Genomic DNA, 15,628 nt, shown 5'->3' on the forward strand with positions numbered 1-15,628 from the left:
TCCAGGAAAACTCCCGATCATAGATATGTGTGTATATGTGTATATCTCTGGCTTTGGATGGCCACAGTCCTCCACTGTACTTTGGTCCCGCATTCATTTCAAAGGAGCGCTACCCTGTAGCAAGATGGCGGCGCTATTGACACATTCCGTCCAATAGACAACAATAGGCCAGGCGACATCTAGTGTATATATCTATGGCTCATGCACACTGATCAAGCTAATACACAACACACACAAGACGTGAAATGAATGAGAAGGCATGTGGACATAACACAACATCTAAATCAAGTCATTTTAGCGTCAAATTTATGCAAACATATTTTCCCAACAAGTAAAGTGTTGCTAGGGGAAATGGCGAATGGCTAGTAATGTTGGAAATCTACTTGCCACAGTGGCTGGTGATCAAAAAAGTAAATGTCAAGCCCTGGTTATTATACACAGACACAGATTTAATAAAGTACAATGGACATTATGCAAGTTTAAAGTACAAGACGTACACAATAAAAAAACGTTAAGCAATTTGGTAAACAAAGACAAGACATAAACAATTGTAAAAGGTACAAAATAATACTGCTAAAATAACACGCCTGATAACAAATAACAGCTTTATAAGATCAAAAACTGTCTGTTAGATGTTCACAAGATGAATTAAACATCATGTTTTAACTACAATGGAGAGATGCAGTCCAGCGGTACATCCAGGATGGACTGGCCTATGTAAAGCTGCTCTCGGCGGGGGAGGTGATGACGGAGCTCCCGCTGGCAGGCTGGGAGTCAGAGTCCGATAAGCTGAGGCACGTCGTCAAAGACGCACTCTCTTTATAAATAAACTGCCGATTCGAGTTTAAAACAACGATATTATCGCCTGAAAAACTCGTAACTTTATTTTGTGACAGTAAAGGAGTATTTTTAAAACCGTGCGGGTTTTCACCTCCACCATTAGCGTTTGCTGGTTTAGCTGCAATGCATTCTGGGATACCTGAGCTTCGCAAGTTCGCACCTCTCGAAGCATCCTTGGCCAAAGGGTGGAGCAAGTACACATGCAGGAATTTTATCTGTACTTGGCAAGATGTGGACTTTAAATTGGAACAGCACTTCGGCGACCGTTGATAACATTTCACGAGGACACAAGTACAGACAAGAACGCATATTGAGAAACAGCCCAGCTGATTGATGGAGAGGAGACAGAGTGATGAAGCCAATGATGACATGGGGGTGGCCTTCGAAGGACATCCTTGGGTTTTTAACGACCACAGAGAGTCAGGACCTCGCTTTAACATCTCATCCGAAAGACAGCGCTCAGTATAGAGTCCCTTTCACTATACTGGGGCGTTAGGACCAAGTGTGCCGCAAGCCTGCGTTTGAGTGAAGGTCTCGGCCGTTAGATCGCCCCCTGGGGGCTGGCTGCAGTACAAGTCATAAAGCCCGCCTCCTCCGTGTTAATGAAGGAGACTTGAGCCCAAATAAAAAAAAATATTACACTTGCAATAAAATGTCCCGAAAGATGGTTCTGGTGGATTAAGGCACTGGTTATTGTGCTGAAATAGGTGCAGATCTTCATCTTTGTAAACAGTTTGTTTTTAGCAGTAATTTAATGCTGGGCGTGTCATCGTGATTGACAGTTGTGATTGACAGTTTCTCAAAGCGCGGCGTCTGAGCTTCAGCAGGAGACTGAAATGTTATTATTCGATTTCTGTGTTATTTTACCATGACAAAATGAGTTCAGCAGTAAACTACAGTTTCTGACATACATGATCCTGGTGGAACACTGTTTATTGGCTAAGGTCAGGGCTTTTTTCGGGCTTTATTTGCTGATACACGCCTAGCCACCCAGATAGCAAAATACACTCGGGCCAGTTCCGGCTAGATTCTCGCCTGCCGGAGACTTACCCCTCAGAGCTCAGACTGACTACCTCTGCTGGACCCACTCCGGATGCCTGGACTCACTGCCCGCGACGCCGCGAGTAGGTTTTGCGCTGCGGTCCTGAGCTGGCGCGATTCAATATATAAAACCCTCATATTTGTTAACGTTATTACATCCATTTGTGTTGATATGACAGCAAACGCATGCTGAGAAGTTCGGGGGGCGTAGTTGATTTTACATAAAGCGTTTGGTTGGAAGCTCGACTCCGCTCATTTTCGCGGCTCCTCCTCTGGCTCCATCAGACAGTCCTTCTGCGCATGTCAAGGCTCCAATTTCAGCAGTCTTTTGCGACAGTTTGTGCCCGTCAAGCAGGCGTTTTGCCCTCAAGGCGTTCAATGGGAAAAGGGGTTGTCGCGTCGTCCATATTTTTTACAGTCATTGGTTAGGACCCACACAGACCGCAGGTTGAGCGCCCCCTGCTGGTCCCACTAACACCACTTCCAACAGCAACCTAGCTTTCCCATGTGGTCTCCCATCCAGGTATTCACCTGGTGCAGCCCTGCTTAGCTTCAGTGGGCGACCATGTGAGAATTGTAGAGAGCTAGCTGCCGGCAGTAAAACATGTGCAATCCAAAGTAAAACATGATCAAAAAGCTTGCTAATGAATAATGTCATGGATCACTTGATAGCTTAAGGTTTATTATGCAAGGTGTGACTGTAATAGCAGGGATATTTGACTTGAATGTGAACGTATCGGCTCTGTGTGTCTGCTGTTGTTGGTGTCAGGGATTTTTCCGGAGGACCATTCGTATGAAGCTGGAGTACGAGAGATGCGAGCGCAGCTGTAAGATCCAGAAGAAGAGTCGCAATAAATGCCAGTTCTGCCGCTTTCAGAAGTGCCTGATGCTCGGGATGTCTCACGACGGTGAGCGATGACACTAACACACACGGTTATTTCACTAAACTAAAACCAGCGGGCAAAAAAACACTCCCGTTAACCGAGATAGAATCAAAAATATGCTATAAACGCAAGTCAGTGCAGACACATGATGCAAGTGTTTGTGTGTGTGGAAAATTAGCGTTAGGTGAAAAACATCCTGTGAGTAAACTAGAGCAAGTGACAGGCTGCTTCACAATAGGGGTGCTCCTCATGCAAGACCACGCTAGACCTCATGTGGCTAGAGTGTTCGGCAGTTCCTGCATTGATGCTATGGACTGGCCTGCCTGTTCTCCAGATCCGAATCTAATTGAGCACATTTGGGAAATCATGTCTCGGTCCATTCACCAATGGCAGGTTGCACCACAGACTGTCCAGGAGGTGGCGGATGCTTTAGTCCAGGTCTGGGACCATCCGCCACCTCAGCAGGAACATGGCCAGGCGTTTAAGGGAGGTCATACAGGCATGTGGAGGACACACACACTACTGAGCCTCATTTTGACGTGTTTTAAGGACATTACATGACACTTTGATCAGCCTGTAGTGTGTTTTTCCACTTATATTAGGTGTGAATCCAAATCCAGAGCTCCATGGGTTAATAAATTTGATTTCTATTGATGATTTTTGTGTGATTTTGTTGTCAGCACAGTGAACTATGTAAAGAGCAAAGTATTTAATAAGAATATTTCATTCAATCAGATCTAGGATGTGTTATTTTGGTGTTCCCTTTATTTATTTGAGCAGTGTATGAACCTAAAGACAATGTTCTTAAACTAAAGTGACCAAAAACCATTAACAAAACGAGCTAAAACTAAATTGAAATTTACCGCCAATAAAAATAAATTGTAAAATATTCAACACTGCGAAAAAGGATCGCTACTGTGGCTGATAATGCTAAATGTGTAAATCTAACATGATAATCTTGTACAAAACATCACGTTGTTTCATTACCAGATGTATAATATTTGAAGAAACATTCAATGGCGTATTTTTGGTGGCTGGTTAAACAATGTAATTGCTGCCTTCAACTTTTCTCTTTTTATTATTAATAATTTGTTTTTTTTTATCTCTTTTTCAAATTTGCAGCCAATTTTAAAAAATAGTTTTGAATAAAATGAAATTTTAAATGAATTTAAAAAATAATTTAGAAATAAATTTAAAAATGAAAACTGTTATTTTATATATGCCGATGTGTTTTCAGCGATCCGCTATGGCCGTATGCCAGAGGCGGAGAAGCGTAAGCTAGTCGCAGGTCTGCTAGCTGGAGAAAGGGGCTCTCAGAACTCCAACGAGTCCGATCTGAAGACTCTGGCCAAACGGGTCAACAACGCCTACCTGAAGAACCTGAACATGACCAAGAAGAAGGCCAGAAACATCCTGACCGGCAAGACCAGCGCCAGCACGGTAACTCACTGCAGAACTGGACAAATTAAACCACTAACAGAAACATCATGTATAATGTAGATAAACACACTGCTGAAGTAGTTCCGGCAGGTTTCGAGCGCATCGCAGCTCCATATCACTCCACTGAATGATTATTTCACAGCTACAATGAACACAAATCACATCAGAACACAACAGAAGGAGGAGGAGACACTAGTGCTACACATAGGAGAAGCTTGAGGAGGACACACACCTGACTAATCAATTAATAGAAAATAACACATAACATAATCACCGCATCACCACCTCAGGTGTGCATTATTTTGTAATAATCAAATGAGTCATGGTCAACTATTACTTCCATGATAAATACACACACACACCACACACACAAGCACATATACAGTAAAGTCAGAATAATTGATATTTTTCTTCAGCATATATTTCACTAATGATGTCGAACAGATTCAGGAATTTCTCACAGTATTTCCTCTAATCAGAGTTTCTGCAAGGTTTAATTTTTTTTTAATATTTTAAATCTCAAAATCTAAATTTAGTCTTTAAAAAGTCTTAAATTGACTATAATATTGTATTGTAGGTCTTAAATCTTGTTTAACCTGGTCTTAATTTTCCTTTGTTCAAGCATTGCAACACAATCTGGGTCAAACCCAACCCGGGCTCATTGTGGAAACGTAGCCCCGCGGACGTTTCTGCAGACCGCGATTTACGTCCCGGGAGGTACATATTCGAGCGTTTTTTGTTTTCGCGGATCCGCGAGAGGCCGCTGTGCTCGCGCCCGTGCCGTTCTCGCGCGAAAAGCCAACTCGGCCGCCCTCCTCTTCCTCCTCCTCCTCCTCCTTCCCTAAGCCCTAGCGACGGTTCGCAAAAGCCGCCCAGAAAAAAAAAAGCCCTCGTCTTCGATTTCGACCGCGTTTTTGGATCCCGCCGCTTTCTCGCCCTTATTTTTCGGATTCTGTTTTTCGTCTTACCTGATTTCCGGAACCTGCTGTTCCCCGGACTCGATCCTGGTCGTCGTCCCCGCGGCCGGCTCCTCCTCCTCCGGGGCCTCCACTCCGTCGACGCAACGCTGTGAGCTGGTTGCATCGGGAAAGCCCTCCATTCGGAGGCGAGCCGTCGGCTGGCGAGCGCAAAGAGGAGGGGCGGAGCGGCGCCACACCGTCCCGCAGCGTTCGCTCGAAAAAAACTAAACGCGGCCTTGCGTACCTCCGGCCACGTAAATCGCGGTCCGATTAAATCCGCGGGGCTACGTTTCCAGAATGAGCTTGGGTTGCCCAAACCCATACAATCAATCTCAATAAAACTTCAAACTTTTTATTTAAAAAGGTCATTTTTTACTTTATTTATTATAATGGTTTAATTATTTTCCTTACAATAACATTTGTTTAAAGGTTCTCAATGTGTTTACTGCTGAAGACACTGACCTGGACAGATTGCTGTGCATATATTTAGTTTATTATAGGTTTTAAAACATTTGTTCATTTTAACAGAAATTATAAAGTTTAAGGTGTAAAATAAGTGTTTGGATGCAACTAGAGCTTGTTTTTGCACAATATTCAAAATATTTTGCTAAAAAATAAAATGTAAAATATATAAATAGTTTATTATTAAAGTATTATTGTATTATTAAATGTATTGTTTTTTTCATACGACAAATAAAAATATTTTCCATCTGGGCCATTTGAAAAATGCCTTAGCCTTTAGCCCTTTATGGGTCTAAAATTCCATTCATAATGGTCTAAAAAATGTCTTTAAAAGTCTTAAATTTACCCCTGCGAAACCTGCAGAAACCCTGTCTAATATCTGTTCTTCTGGAGAATGTCTGATTTGTTTTATTTGGGCTAGAATAAAAGCAGTTTTTAACTGTTTTAAAGTCATGTTAAGGTCAATATTATTCACCCCCTTCAGCAATATTAGTGTTGGATTGTCTCCAGAACAAACCACTGTTATACAATGACTTGCCTAATTACCATAACTTTACCCTAATTACCCTAGTGAAGCCTTTACATGTCACTGTAAGCTGAACACTAGTGTCTTGAAGAATATCTAGTCTAATATTATGCGCTGTCATCATGATGAAGAGGAAATAAATCAGTGATTAGAGATGAGTTATTAACACTGTTATGTGCAGAAATGTGTGCTTATTTCAGTTTAACCCTTTATTAAGTCTTCTGTGTTTTTCTCAGCCGTTTGTGATCCACGACATGGACTCTCTGGTGCAGGCGGAGAACGGGCTGGTCTGGAACCAGGTGATCCACGGAGCGCCGCCCAATAAGGAGATCGGAGTTCACGTGTTTTACCGCTGTCAGTGCACGACCGTGGAGACCGTACGAGAGCTGACCGAGTTCTCCAAGAGCATCCCGGGCTTCATCGACCTCTTCCTCAATGACCAGGTGACTGTCCCTCCTCCTCACAACCAGCGGAGCTATCAGACATTTAGGGTGGGGCTGTCAGTCCTTTAGAACAGAGCTATCAGTTATTTAGGGTGGAGATATCAGTCTTGGGGTGGGGCTATCAGTCATTTAGGGTGGAGCTGCCAGTTCTTTAGGGCAGGGCTTTCAGTCATTTAGGGCGGAGCTATCAATCCTTTAAGGCGGGGCTATCAGTCATTTAGGGCGGAGCTATCAGTCATTTAAGGTGGAGATATCAGTCTTGGGGTGGGGCTCAGTCATGTAGGGCGGAGATATCAGTCTTTTGGGGTGGGGCTGTTAGTCATTTAGGGCGGGGCTGTCAGTCATTTATGGTAGCGCTGTCAGTCCTTTAGGGCAGGACTATCAGTCGTTTAGGGCGGAGCTATCTGTCCTTTTGGGCAGGGCTATCAGTCCTTTTGGGCGGGGCTATCATTTTTTTAGGGTGGGGCTATCAGTCCTTTAGGGCGGGGCTATCAGTCCTTTAGGGCGGGGCTGTCAGTCCTTTAGGGTGGGGCTATCAGTCCTTTAGGGTGGGGCTATCAATCCTTTAGGGCGGGGCTATCAGTCCTATAGGGTGAGGCTGTCAGTCCTTTAGTTAATTACACAACAGCACGATTACGAACTATTTTGTTGTCTCGAGACGTAACCACTTCTGCTCCTGCAGGTGACGCTGCTGAAATATGGCGTCCACGAGGCCATCTTTGCCATGCTGCCGTCACTCATGAATAAAGACGGGCTGCTTGTTGCAAACGGACGGGGATTCGTGACGAGAGAGTTCCTCCGCAGTCTGCGCAAACCCTTCAGCGAGATCATGGAGCCCAAGTTTGAGTTCGCGGTCAAGTTTAACGCACTGGAGCTGGACGACAGTGACCTCGCTCTGTTCGTCGCCGCAATCATCCTGTGTGGAGGTGAGAGCGATTGGCGATATATACTGTACATCAAGTGCTGTTTATTGCAATATTGATATAAATGATGATAAATCAAACGTATTCACAGTAAAACCTAAAGGATCTTTAAAGGAGAGGGTTACTTTTTTGTATTATTTAATTGTGTTTTGTACAAAAAAAAGCAGTTAAAGTACATATGAAGTCAAAACTAACCATGTTGATTTTGTTAGCATACATCGCTGGTTTTGTAGTGATCAATTAAATTGTGCACGTCATTAAGAAAACAAAATGGTTTGCCCTTGTTCCTGTTTGTTTTGAGCTACATTCTCAGAATCGGACGGTCTGAGGTATTGGGCATGGCTAATGTACTTAACCACGCCCCTCCAGCTGTCATTTTGTGTCCAGTTGTAATAACGCTCATCTTTTCCCCAACAACCAATCAGCATGCAGTAGAAAAAACAAGCCACGCCTATATTTTTCTCATTTAATATTCTGTTTCTCTAGGAACTGCGTCACAATACGAAAAAATCAAATAAACGGTCGCAACTTCCAGTTCATTTGCACTTTAATATAACATCTACTTTATTCATAGTGCAACTATTTTCTCGCCAGCGTCAATTACAAATTACGATTCGCCATTGACGTATTTTTACGCCGTGTTTTATGTATTAGGTATTTTAGGACTTATGGCTCTGAAATATAATGGCTGAGACACACCAAGCCTACGTTCGGCCATAATTTTGCTACATTTCTCAAATATTAGCTAACAATATAGATTATTAGATTTTTAGAAATATTTGCAGGTGTGAATTCCTCCGTGGCGAAGAACAATTACTTTGATAATGGTATTGAGCACTGCTTTGTTTACGCTTTGCATGTGTATCGGAAGTTTTTTTTTGAACGAAAAAACAGATACTGCCCCCTACTGGTGTAGAAAGACATCCTCTAACGGAAGGTCAGAACGAACTCTCGAATCAGTTGGCTTTTGTACGTTGGCTCTCATGTTTAGATTGCTCCCCCTAGTGATCCGTAAAAGAACTGCGACACAATTTCTCACCTATGCCGTCCCCTAGTGATCTGTAAAAGTATAGACAAAATTTACCACCCATATATAGATTGCGCCCCCGAGTATTTCATAAAAGTACTGGGACAATTTATCATGTGTGCCAAAATTGCGCCCCCTAGTGATCCAAAAAAAAGTACCACGACTAAAAAAAAACCCATGCCTAGATTGCACCCCCTAGTGATATTGCTGGAACAAAATATATCACCCATGTCTACATTGCGCCCCCTAGTGATTTGTTAAAGTACTGTGAACAAAATGTAACACACATGCCTATATTGCACCCCCTAGTGATCCATAAAATTGCTGAGACAAAATTTATCACCCATGTCTTCATTGCGCCCTCTAGAGATTTGTCAACCTACTGCGATAAAATTGATCACCCATGCCTATATTGCACCCCCTAGTGATCCGTAGAATTGCTGGGACAAAATTTATCACCCATGTCAACATTGCGGCCCCTAGTGATTTGTTAAAGTACTGCGAACAAAATGTATCACCTATGCCTAGATTGTGCCCTCTAGTAATCTATAAAAGTACTTAGACAAAATGCAACACCCATGCTTGGATTGCACCCTCTAGTGATCCATAAAACTAATGTTTATCAGCCATGCCTAGATTGCAGCCTAGATCCCCCTAGTAATCTGTAAAAGAACCGCGTCAACATGTATCACTCATGTCTACTTTGCACCCCCTAGTAATTCGTAAAAGTTGTGCAACAAATTGCTAATTTAGCGTATTTGCGTATAGATCGTCCAGGCCTCATGAACGTCCATCAGGTGGAAAAGATCCAGGACAGCATCCTCCAGGCCCTGAATCAGCACCTGCAGCTCAATCATCCCGACGGACGCTTCATCTTCCCCAGACTGCTGCAGAAGCTGGCGGACCTGCGGCAGCTGGTGACGGAGAACGCTCAGCTGGTGCAGAAGATCAAGAAGACGGAGTCCGAGACCTCGCTGCACCCGCTGCTGCAGGAGATCTACAGGGACATGTACTGACTGCCTGTCCAATCAACCGTGGAGATACCATCCGGAGAAACCCTTATTTCTACGTGAAGTGAGGATTTTGAACTGAACTCTTAAAAAGAGACAGTGTTCTGCAATGGAGCGTTGTGCAGGTCGTAAGTAAAACTGGTTCACACTAAACGCAAAGTTAAAATGGTGTGATTGTTATGGATTACTCGCAGGGTGTTTTTCAACTCGTGCAAATTTTTTATTGAGGCGAATAACAGATGCATTACGCATTTTGTATGATTTGCATTGTGTGATGCAAATTCGCTTCTATATAATTATAGTACTTAAATTTATTTAAAACTACATGCGACGCTGCAACACAACTTAAAGCTATCTTTTCCATGTTGAAAGGAGTCTATGTTAAAAGAAATCTACCAAGAATGTTCTAAACATTTAGTGTGCGAAATGTTTTAGTTTTGGAAATATTTTCAATTTTTGAGGCGCCATGGCCAAACAACAACATGAACTACGATGACGATGATCACCTCAGGTGCTGATGATGTGCTTTATTCAGTGTTAAATGCTACTAATGTGAGTTTGAACACCATTTTACGTGACATTTATTGTTATACTGACCGCGGAAGCATATAGTTCACCTCAGATTCAGAAAATAAAATAAGTAGCAAACATATAGTTTAAAAAAACGTTAGAACATTTTCTACACAAACCCAGGATTTCGAACTAAACTCTAAAAAGAGACAATTTTTGTAATAGAGTGATGTGTTTAAAAGTTTAAAATTGCACAATTAAAATAGATTACTCGAGGGATGTTTTTCACCTTGTTCAAATTTTTGGGTCGAGATTAATTTTTTTATTGCCGTTGAAGTGAATAACAGATGCATTGCGCATTTTGTATGATTTGCGTAGTGTGATGCAAAGTCGCTTCTATATAATTATACTATTTAATTTTACGTTTGGTGTGAAGTCAGCATTACGCTGTTTCAGAACTACACAACGCTGCGACAATCAATTAAAAGCTATCTTTTCCATGTTAAAAGGAGTCTGTGTTAAAAGGAATCTACTAAAAACGTTCTAAGCATTCGATGTGCGAGATTTTTATTTTAGAAATATTTTCTATTTTCGAAGCATTGTTTCCAACCAACATGAACTACAATGACAAAGATCACCTCAGGTGCTGATGATGTGCTTTATTCAGTGTTAAATGCTACTAATGTGAGTTTGAATACCATTTTACGTGACATTTATTGTTATACTGAAACCAGATAGTTCACCTCAGATTTAGAAAATAAGTAGCAAACATATAGTTAAAAAACATTGGAACGTTTTCTACGCAAACCCAGGATTACGAACTAAATTTAAAAAAAAGACGGAGTTTTCTTCAATAGAGTGATAAGTTTGTGCAGGCCATCAGTGAAACTGGTTCGCACTAAACGCAAAGTTAAAATTTCGCGATTAATAAAGATTACTCGAGGGATGTTTTTCACCTCGTGCAAATTTTTTGCTCGAGTTGAATTTTTTTCATTGCAGTTGAGGCGAATACCATGCATTGCACATTTTGTATGATTCGTGTTGTGTCATGCAAATTCGCATCTATATAATTGTAATACTTAAGTTTATGTTTGGTGTGAGGTCAGCATTACACTGTTTCCGAACTACATGCGACGCTGCGACACAATTTAAAGCTATCTTTTCCACGTTGAAAGGACTCTACAAAATATATATATGCAAATAGATATGCAAGATTTTTATTTTAGAAATATTTTCTATTTTTGAGGCGTCGTGGCTAAACAATATGAACTACGATGACAAAGACCACCTCAGGTGCTGATGATGTGCTTTAGTCAGTGTTAAATGCTACTAATGTGAGTTTGAATACCATTTCACGTGACATTTATTGTTATACTGAAAGCAGAAGCAGATAGTTCACCTCAGAACACATAATAAAAATAAAAAAAACGTTGAAATGTTTTTTACGCAAACCCAGGATTTTGAAATAAACTGATAAGAGACAGCGTTTTCTTCAGTAGAATGATAAGTTTGTGCAGGTCGTCAGTGAAACTGGTTCACACCAAATGCAAAGTTAAAATTGTGCGATTAATATAGATTACTCAAGGGATGTTTTCCACCTCGTGCAAACTTTTGGTTCGAGTTAAATTTTTTGAATTGCAATTGAGGCAAAAAACAGATGCATTGTGCGTTTTACATGATTCGGGTCATGTGATGCAAATTCGCTTCAATATAATTGTAGTACTAAAGTTTACGTTTGGTGTGAAGTCCGCATTACAGTGTTTTCAAACTACATGCGACGCTGCGACACACGATTAAAAGCTATCTTTTCCATGTTGAAAAGAGTCTATGTTAAAAGAACTCTACTAAAAATATTGTAAACATTCGATGCGCGAAAGTTTTATTTTAGAAATGTTTTCTATTTTTGAGGTGTCGTGGCCAAACAACAACATAAACTACGATGACGATGATCACCTCAGGTGCTGATTATGTGCTTTATTCAGTGTTAAATGCTACTAATGTGAGTTTGAACCATTTTAAGTGACATTTTAAGTTCACCTCTAAAATAAAAGAAGAAAAGATTTAGCACATGTTAGTAAGTTTTCTACGCGAACCCAGGATTTCGAACTGAACTCTAAAAAGTGAGCCAGTTTTCTACAATAGAGCAAAACAGAGTTTTTGCAGATCAAAGAGATGTCGGTGAAATTTTTCTTTAGCTTTAAATAGCACCACAGCATTCCTTTTATTAGCAAGTATAAGAAATTTTTAGTAAATCCTGTGACAAAATCGTCATTATCAATAAGAAAAAACGCCTACGCATGATAACGCGAAAAACGCTATCTCGCCAACTGAAGTACCAAAGGTCGCTGCTAGTAGTAAAATCGTTATTATTTACTCTCTTTGTTTTGAGTCGGTCCACAAGCTAGTCGTTGAGCTTTACTAGCCTGTCTTTTTGTTGTGCTGCCAAAAACACTACGCAATTGAAATGTATGTTTCATGGGAACAATCCTCAGTGCTGAAAACATCGTCGTAGCTTCTTTTAAAGTAAATATTATTAAGCAAGATGTGTTTTCCTAAGGACTAGTATCTACATGTCGACAGTTTAAACTAACTTTTACTAACCTTCTGATTCGTTTTGTTAAATTGTGCTAATGTCTGCTAGCGCCCCTTGTGGTGACTCTGAGAATGCAGCATTATTTTTAGATGCCTTTCATTACAAAATTACGCTTGAAATTGAGTTTTCGCTCTGCCAAAAAATATCTGTTGACTTTTTTATGAATCAAAACAATCATTTGCACTTTAAACATTTGAAATTCTGATAAAAAAAATTTCCGTAAACCAAATTATTTGCTAGTCATAACCGCTTTAAGCTGGTTTTTCACACCTGAACAACATTAAAACAACTCGCAAACCTCAAACATTTCCTATTATAATTATTTTTATTTCTGTGAAATGATACTGTGATCGCATGTATATCCGAGTTCAGATCGATGATTGATTATCTGACTCCAGAGTTTATATTAATATTATTTAATAACAGTTTTGTTAGGTAGTTTTCTGAATCAGAGGCTGCGGTCGAGCATATCCTCATGTAAAGCCATGTTCACGTATGCCACCTTTAACCTTTCCACATTAGGCCTCAGTGTGAGGTCATTTCCTGTGAGTGCTGCTAACTGCTTCCTGTCCACATGACATGCCGAATCTGTGTGTTGTGTCCATGTCTTCCTGTTTCCTGGAAATGTGAACGATTCTTCCATCTGAGCGACCGAACGCTTTTGTAAAACATCTGAAGAGCAGCTGAATAAAACTACAGGGTCAAACGTCACATGCTGATTGGTTTTTGGCTGTGTTTTTGTAAATGAACATCTCACACAGGGCTTATTTATCAGGTAAGTGCTGGTTTTAGAGCGGGTGTGGGAAATTAGACCTATCCAATTCGAGCAGTATTACTTAAAACATTTTCATCCAATGAGAAACAAGAGAACAAAATCGAGACAGAGGCTCATGTTCTGGAGAGAATAATAATAATAGAAGAAGAAGAATACTGAAGCACTGTGATGACGGACTCACGGATATAAGCACGCTCACTGATGAAGCTCATGCGCAAAGTTTACTCACTATTAACAGGGGTTACAGCTGAGTTTAAGCACATTTTTAATCAGATATTTAAAAGATTATGCTACTCTGTTTTGGGGGATAACCTGGCTGTTTTAGAGCCTTGCTGGGAAAATCTGTGTTTTTTGAGAGTTTTGTGGAGTAAACTGGGTGTTTTGATAGTCTTGGTGAAAAATCTCAATGTTTTGACAGTCTTTGTGAATAATCTGGGTGTTTTAAGTGTATTGGGGAATAATCTGGGTGTTTTGAGAGTCTTAGTGGAAAATTTCAATGTTTTCAGAGTCTTGTGGAGTAATCTCAGTGTTTTGAGAGTCTTGCTGGGAAAAATCTGGGTTTTTTTGAGAATCTTTGGGAATAATCGGGGTATTTCGAGAGCCTTGGTGGAAAATCTCAATGTTTTGACAGTCTTTGGGAATAATCTGGGTGTTTTCAGTATTTTAGGGGGATAATCTGGGTGTTTTAAGAGTCTTTGTGAATAATCTGGGTGTTTTAAGTGTATTGGGGAATAATCTGGGTGTTTTGAGAGTCTTAGTGGAAAATGTCAATGTTTTCAGAGTCTTGTGGAGTTATCTGGGTGTTTTAAGTGTATTAGGGAATAATCTGGGTGTTTTAGGTGTCTTGTGGAGTAATCTGGGTGTTTTGAGAGTCTTGTTGGGAAAGTCTAGATGTTTTTAGAGTCTTTGGTAATAATCTGGGTGTTGTGTGTGTTTTGGGGAATAATCTGGGTCCTTTTTAGAGTCTTGCTAAGAAAATCTGGGTGTTTTTAGAGCCTTGGGGGAAACTCAAGGTTTTGAGGGACTTGGGGAATAATCTGGGTGTTTTGAGAGCCTTGGTGGAAAATCTCACTGTTTTGAGAGTCTTGGAGAGTAATCTCAAGGTTTTGAGATTCTTTGGGAAAAATCTGGGGTTTTTGAGAGTCTTGAGGAGTAATCCATGTGTTTTGAGAGTCTTGGGGAATCATCTCAATGTTTTGAGAGTCTTGGGAAATAATCTGGGTGTTTTAAGTTTCTTGGGGAATAATCTGGGTGTTTTGAGAGTCTTTGGGAGTAATTTGGGTGTTTTAAGAGTCTTTGAGAATAATCTGGGTGTTTTGAGAGTCTTGGTGGAAAATCTCAAGATTTTGACAGTCTTGGGGTATAATCTGGGTGTTTTAAGTGTCTTAGTGGAATAATCTGGGTGTTTTAGGTGTCTTGGGGAATAATATGGGTGTTTTAGGTGTCTTGGGGAATAATCTGGGTGTTTTGAGAGTCTTGGTGGAAAATCTCAAGATTTTGACAGTCTTGGGGTATAATCTGGGTGTTTTAAGTGTCTTAGTGGAATAATCTGGGTGTTTTAGGTGTCTTGGGGAATAATATGGGTGTTTTAGGTGTCTTGGGGAATAATCTGGGTGTTTTGAAAGTCTTGGTGGAAAATCTCATGGTTTTGACAGTCTTTGGGAATTATCTGGGTGTTTTAAGTGAAGTTTCACAAACTAATTTCAAGAGGAGCACGTGATATGGTTGACTGCAGCTGGCCTCCCATCTACATTCATTAGTTAGCCAATCAGATTAATCCAAATTTACTATAACTAGCCTAGCTAGAACTACTCCCTTACCTTGATTTTCCAAAAAAAAAACCATCCACTCCTTCTCCTCTTTTCCTCCTTTACCACGAGGAGCTCTCGAGAACTACCTGATCTCGTACCCCCCTCACATGCTCTATGGACCAGGCTGCAGTCCTGGGCTCAACTATCTCTGAGCTCATGGTTCTCTTCCGGGACAGCTTGCCAAACCTGCTAAAAGTTGTCAAGCAATATCTAAGTGTGAACTCGTGAAGTGTCTTGGGGAATAATCTGGGTGTTTTGAGAGTCTTGCTATGACAATCTAGTTTTTTTGAGAGCCTTCGGGGGAAATCTCAAGGTTTTGAGCGTCTTGGAGAATAATCTCAATATTTTGAGAATCTTGGGGAGTAATCTGGGTGTTTTAAAAAT

The 15,628-nt window shown here is 40.7% G+C and overlaps 1 protein-coding gene across 2 annotated transcripts in view; it reads left to right on the forward strand.

Annotated features, from left to right (window-relative positions):
• Positions 1-13,369, forward strand: part of pparda (peroxisome proliferator-activated receptor delta a) — a 24,059-nt gene extending 10,690 nt beyond the window's left edge. For both annotated transcript variants that reach the window (XM_087303499.1, XM_087303498.1), the window contains exons 4-8: positions 2,651-2,789; positions 4,003-4,205; positions 6,389-6,595; positions 7,278-7,521; positions 9,314-13,369. In XM_087303499.1, the coding sequence (XP_087159625.1) occupies positions 2,651-2,789; positions 4,003-4,205; positions 6,389-6,595; positions 7,278-7,521; positions 9,314-9,561 (1,041 nt within the window). In that variant the 3' untranslated portion in view covers positions 9,562-13,369. The remainder of the gene's footprint in view (positions 1-2,650; positions 2,790-4,002; positions 4,206-6,388; positions 6,596-7,277; positions 7,522-9,313) is intronic.
• Positions 13,370-15,628: the final 2,259 nt, after the last annotated feature.

Source organism: Danio rerio, chromosome 22 (assembly GCF_052040795.2).
Source record: "Danio rerio strain M-AB ecotype USA chromosome 22, GRCz13ab, whole genome shotgun sequence".
NCBI classification, from domain to species: Eukaryota; Metazoa; Chordata; class Actinopteri; order Cypriniformes; family Danionidae; genus Danio; species Danio rerio.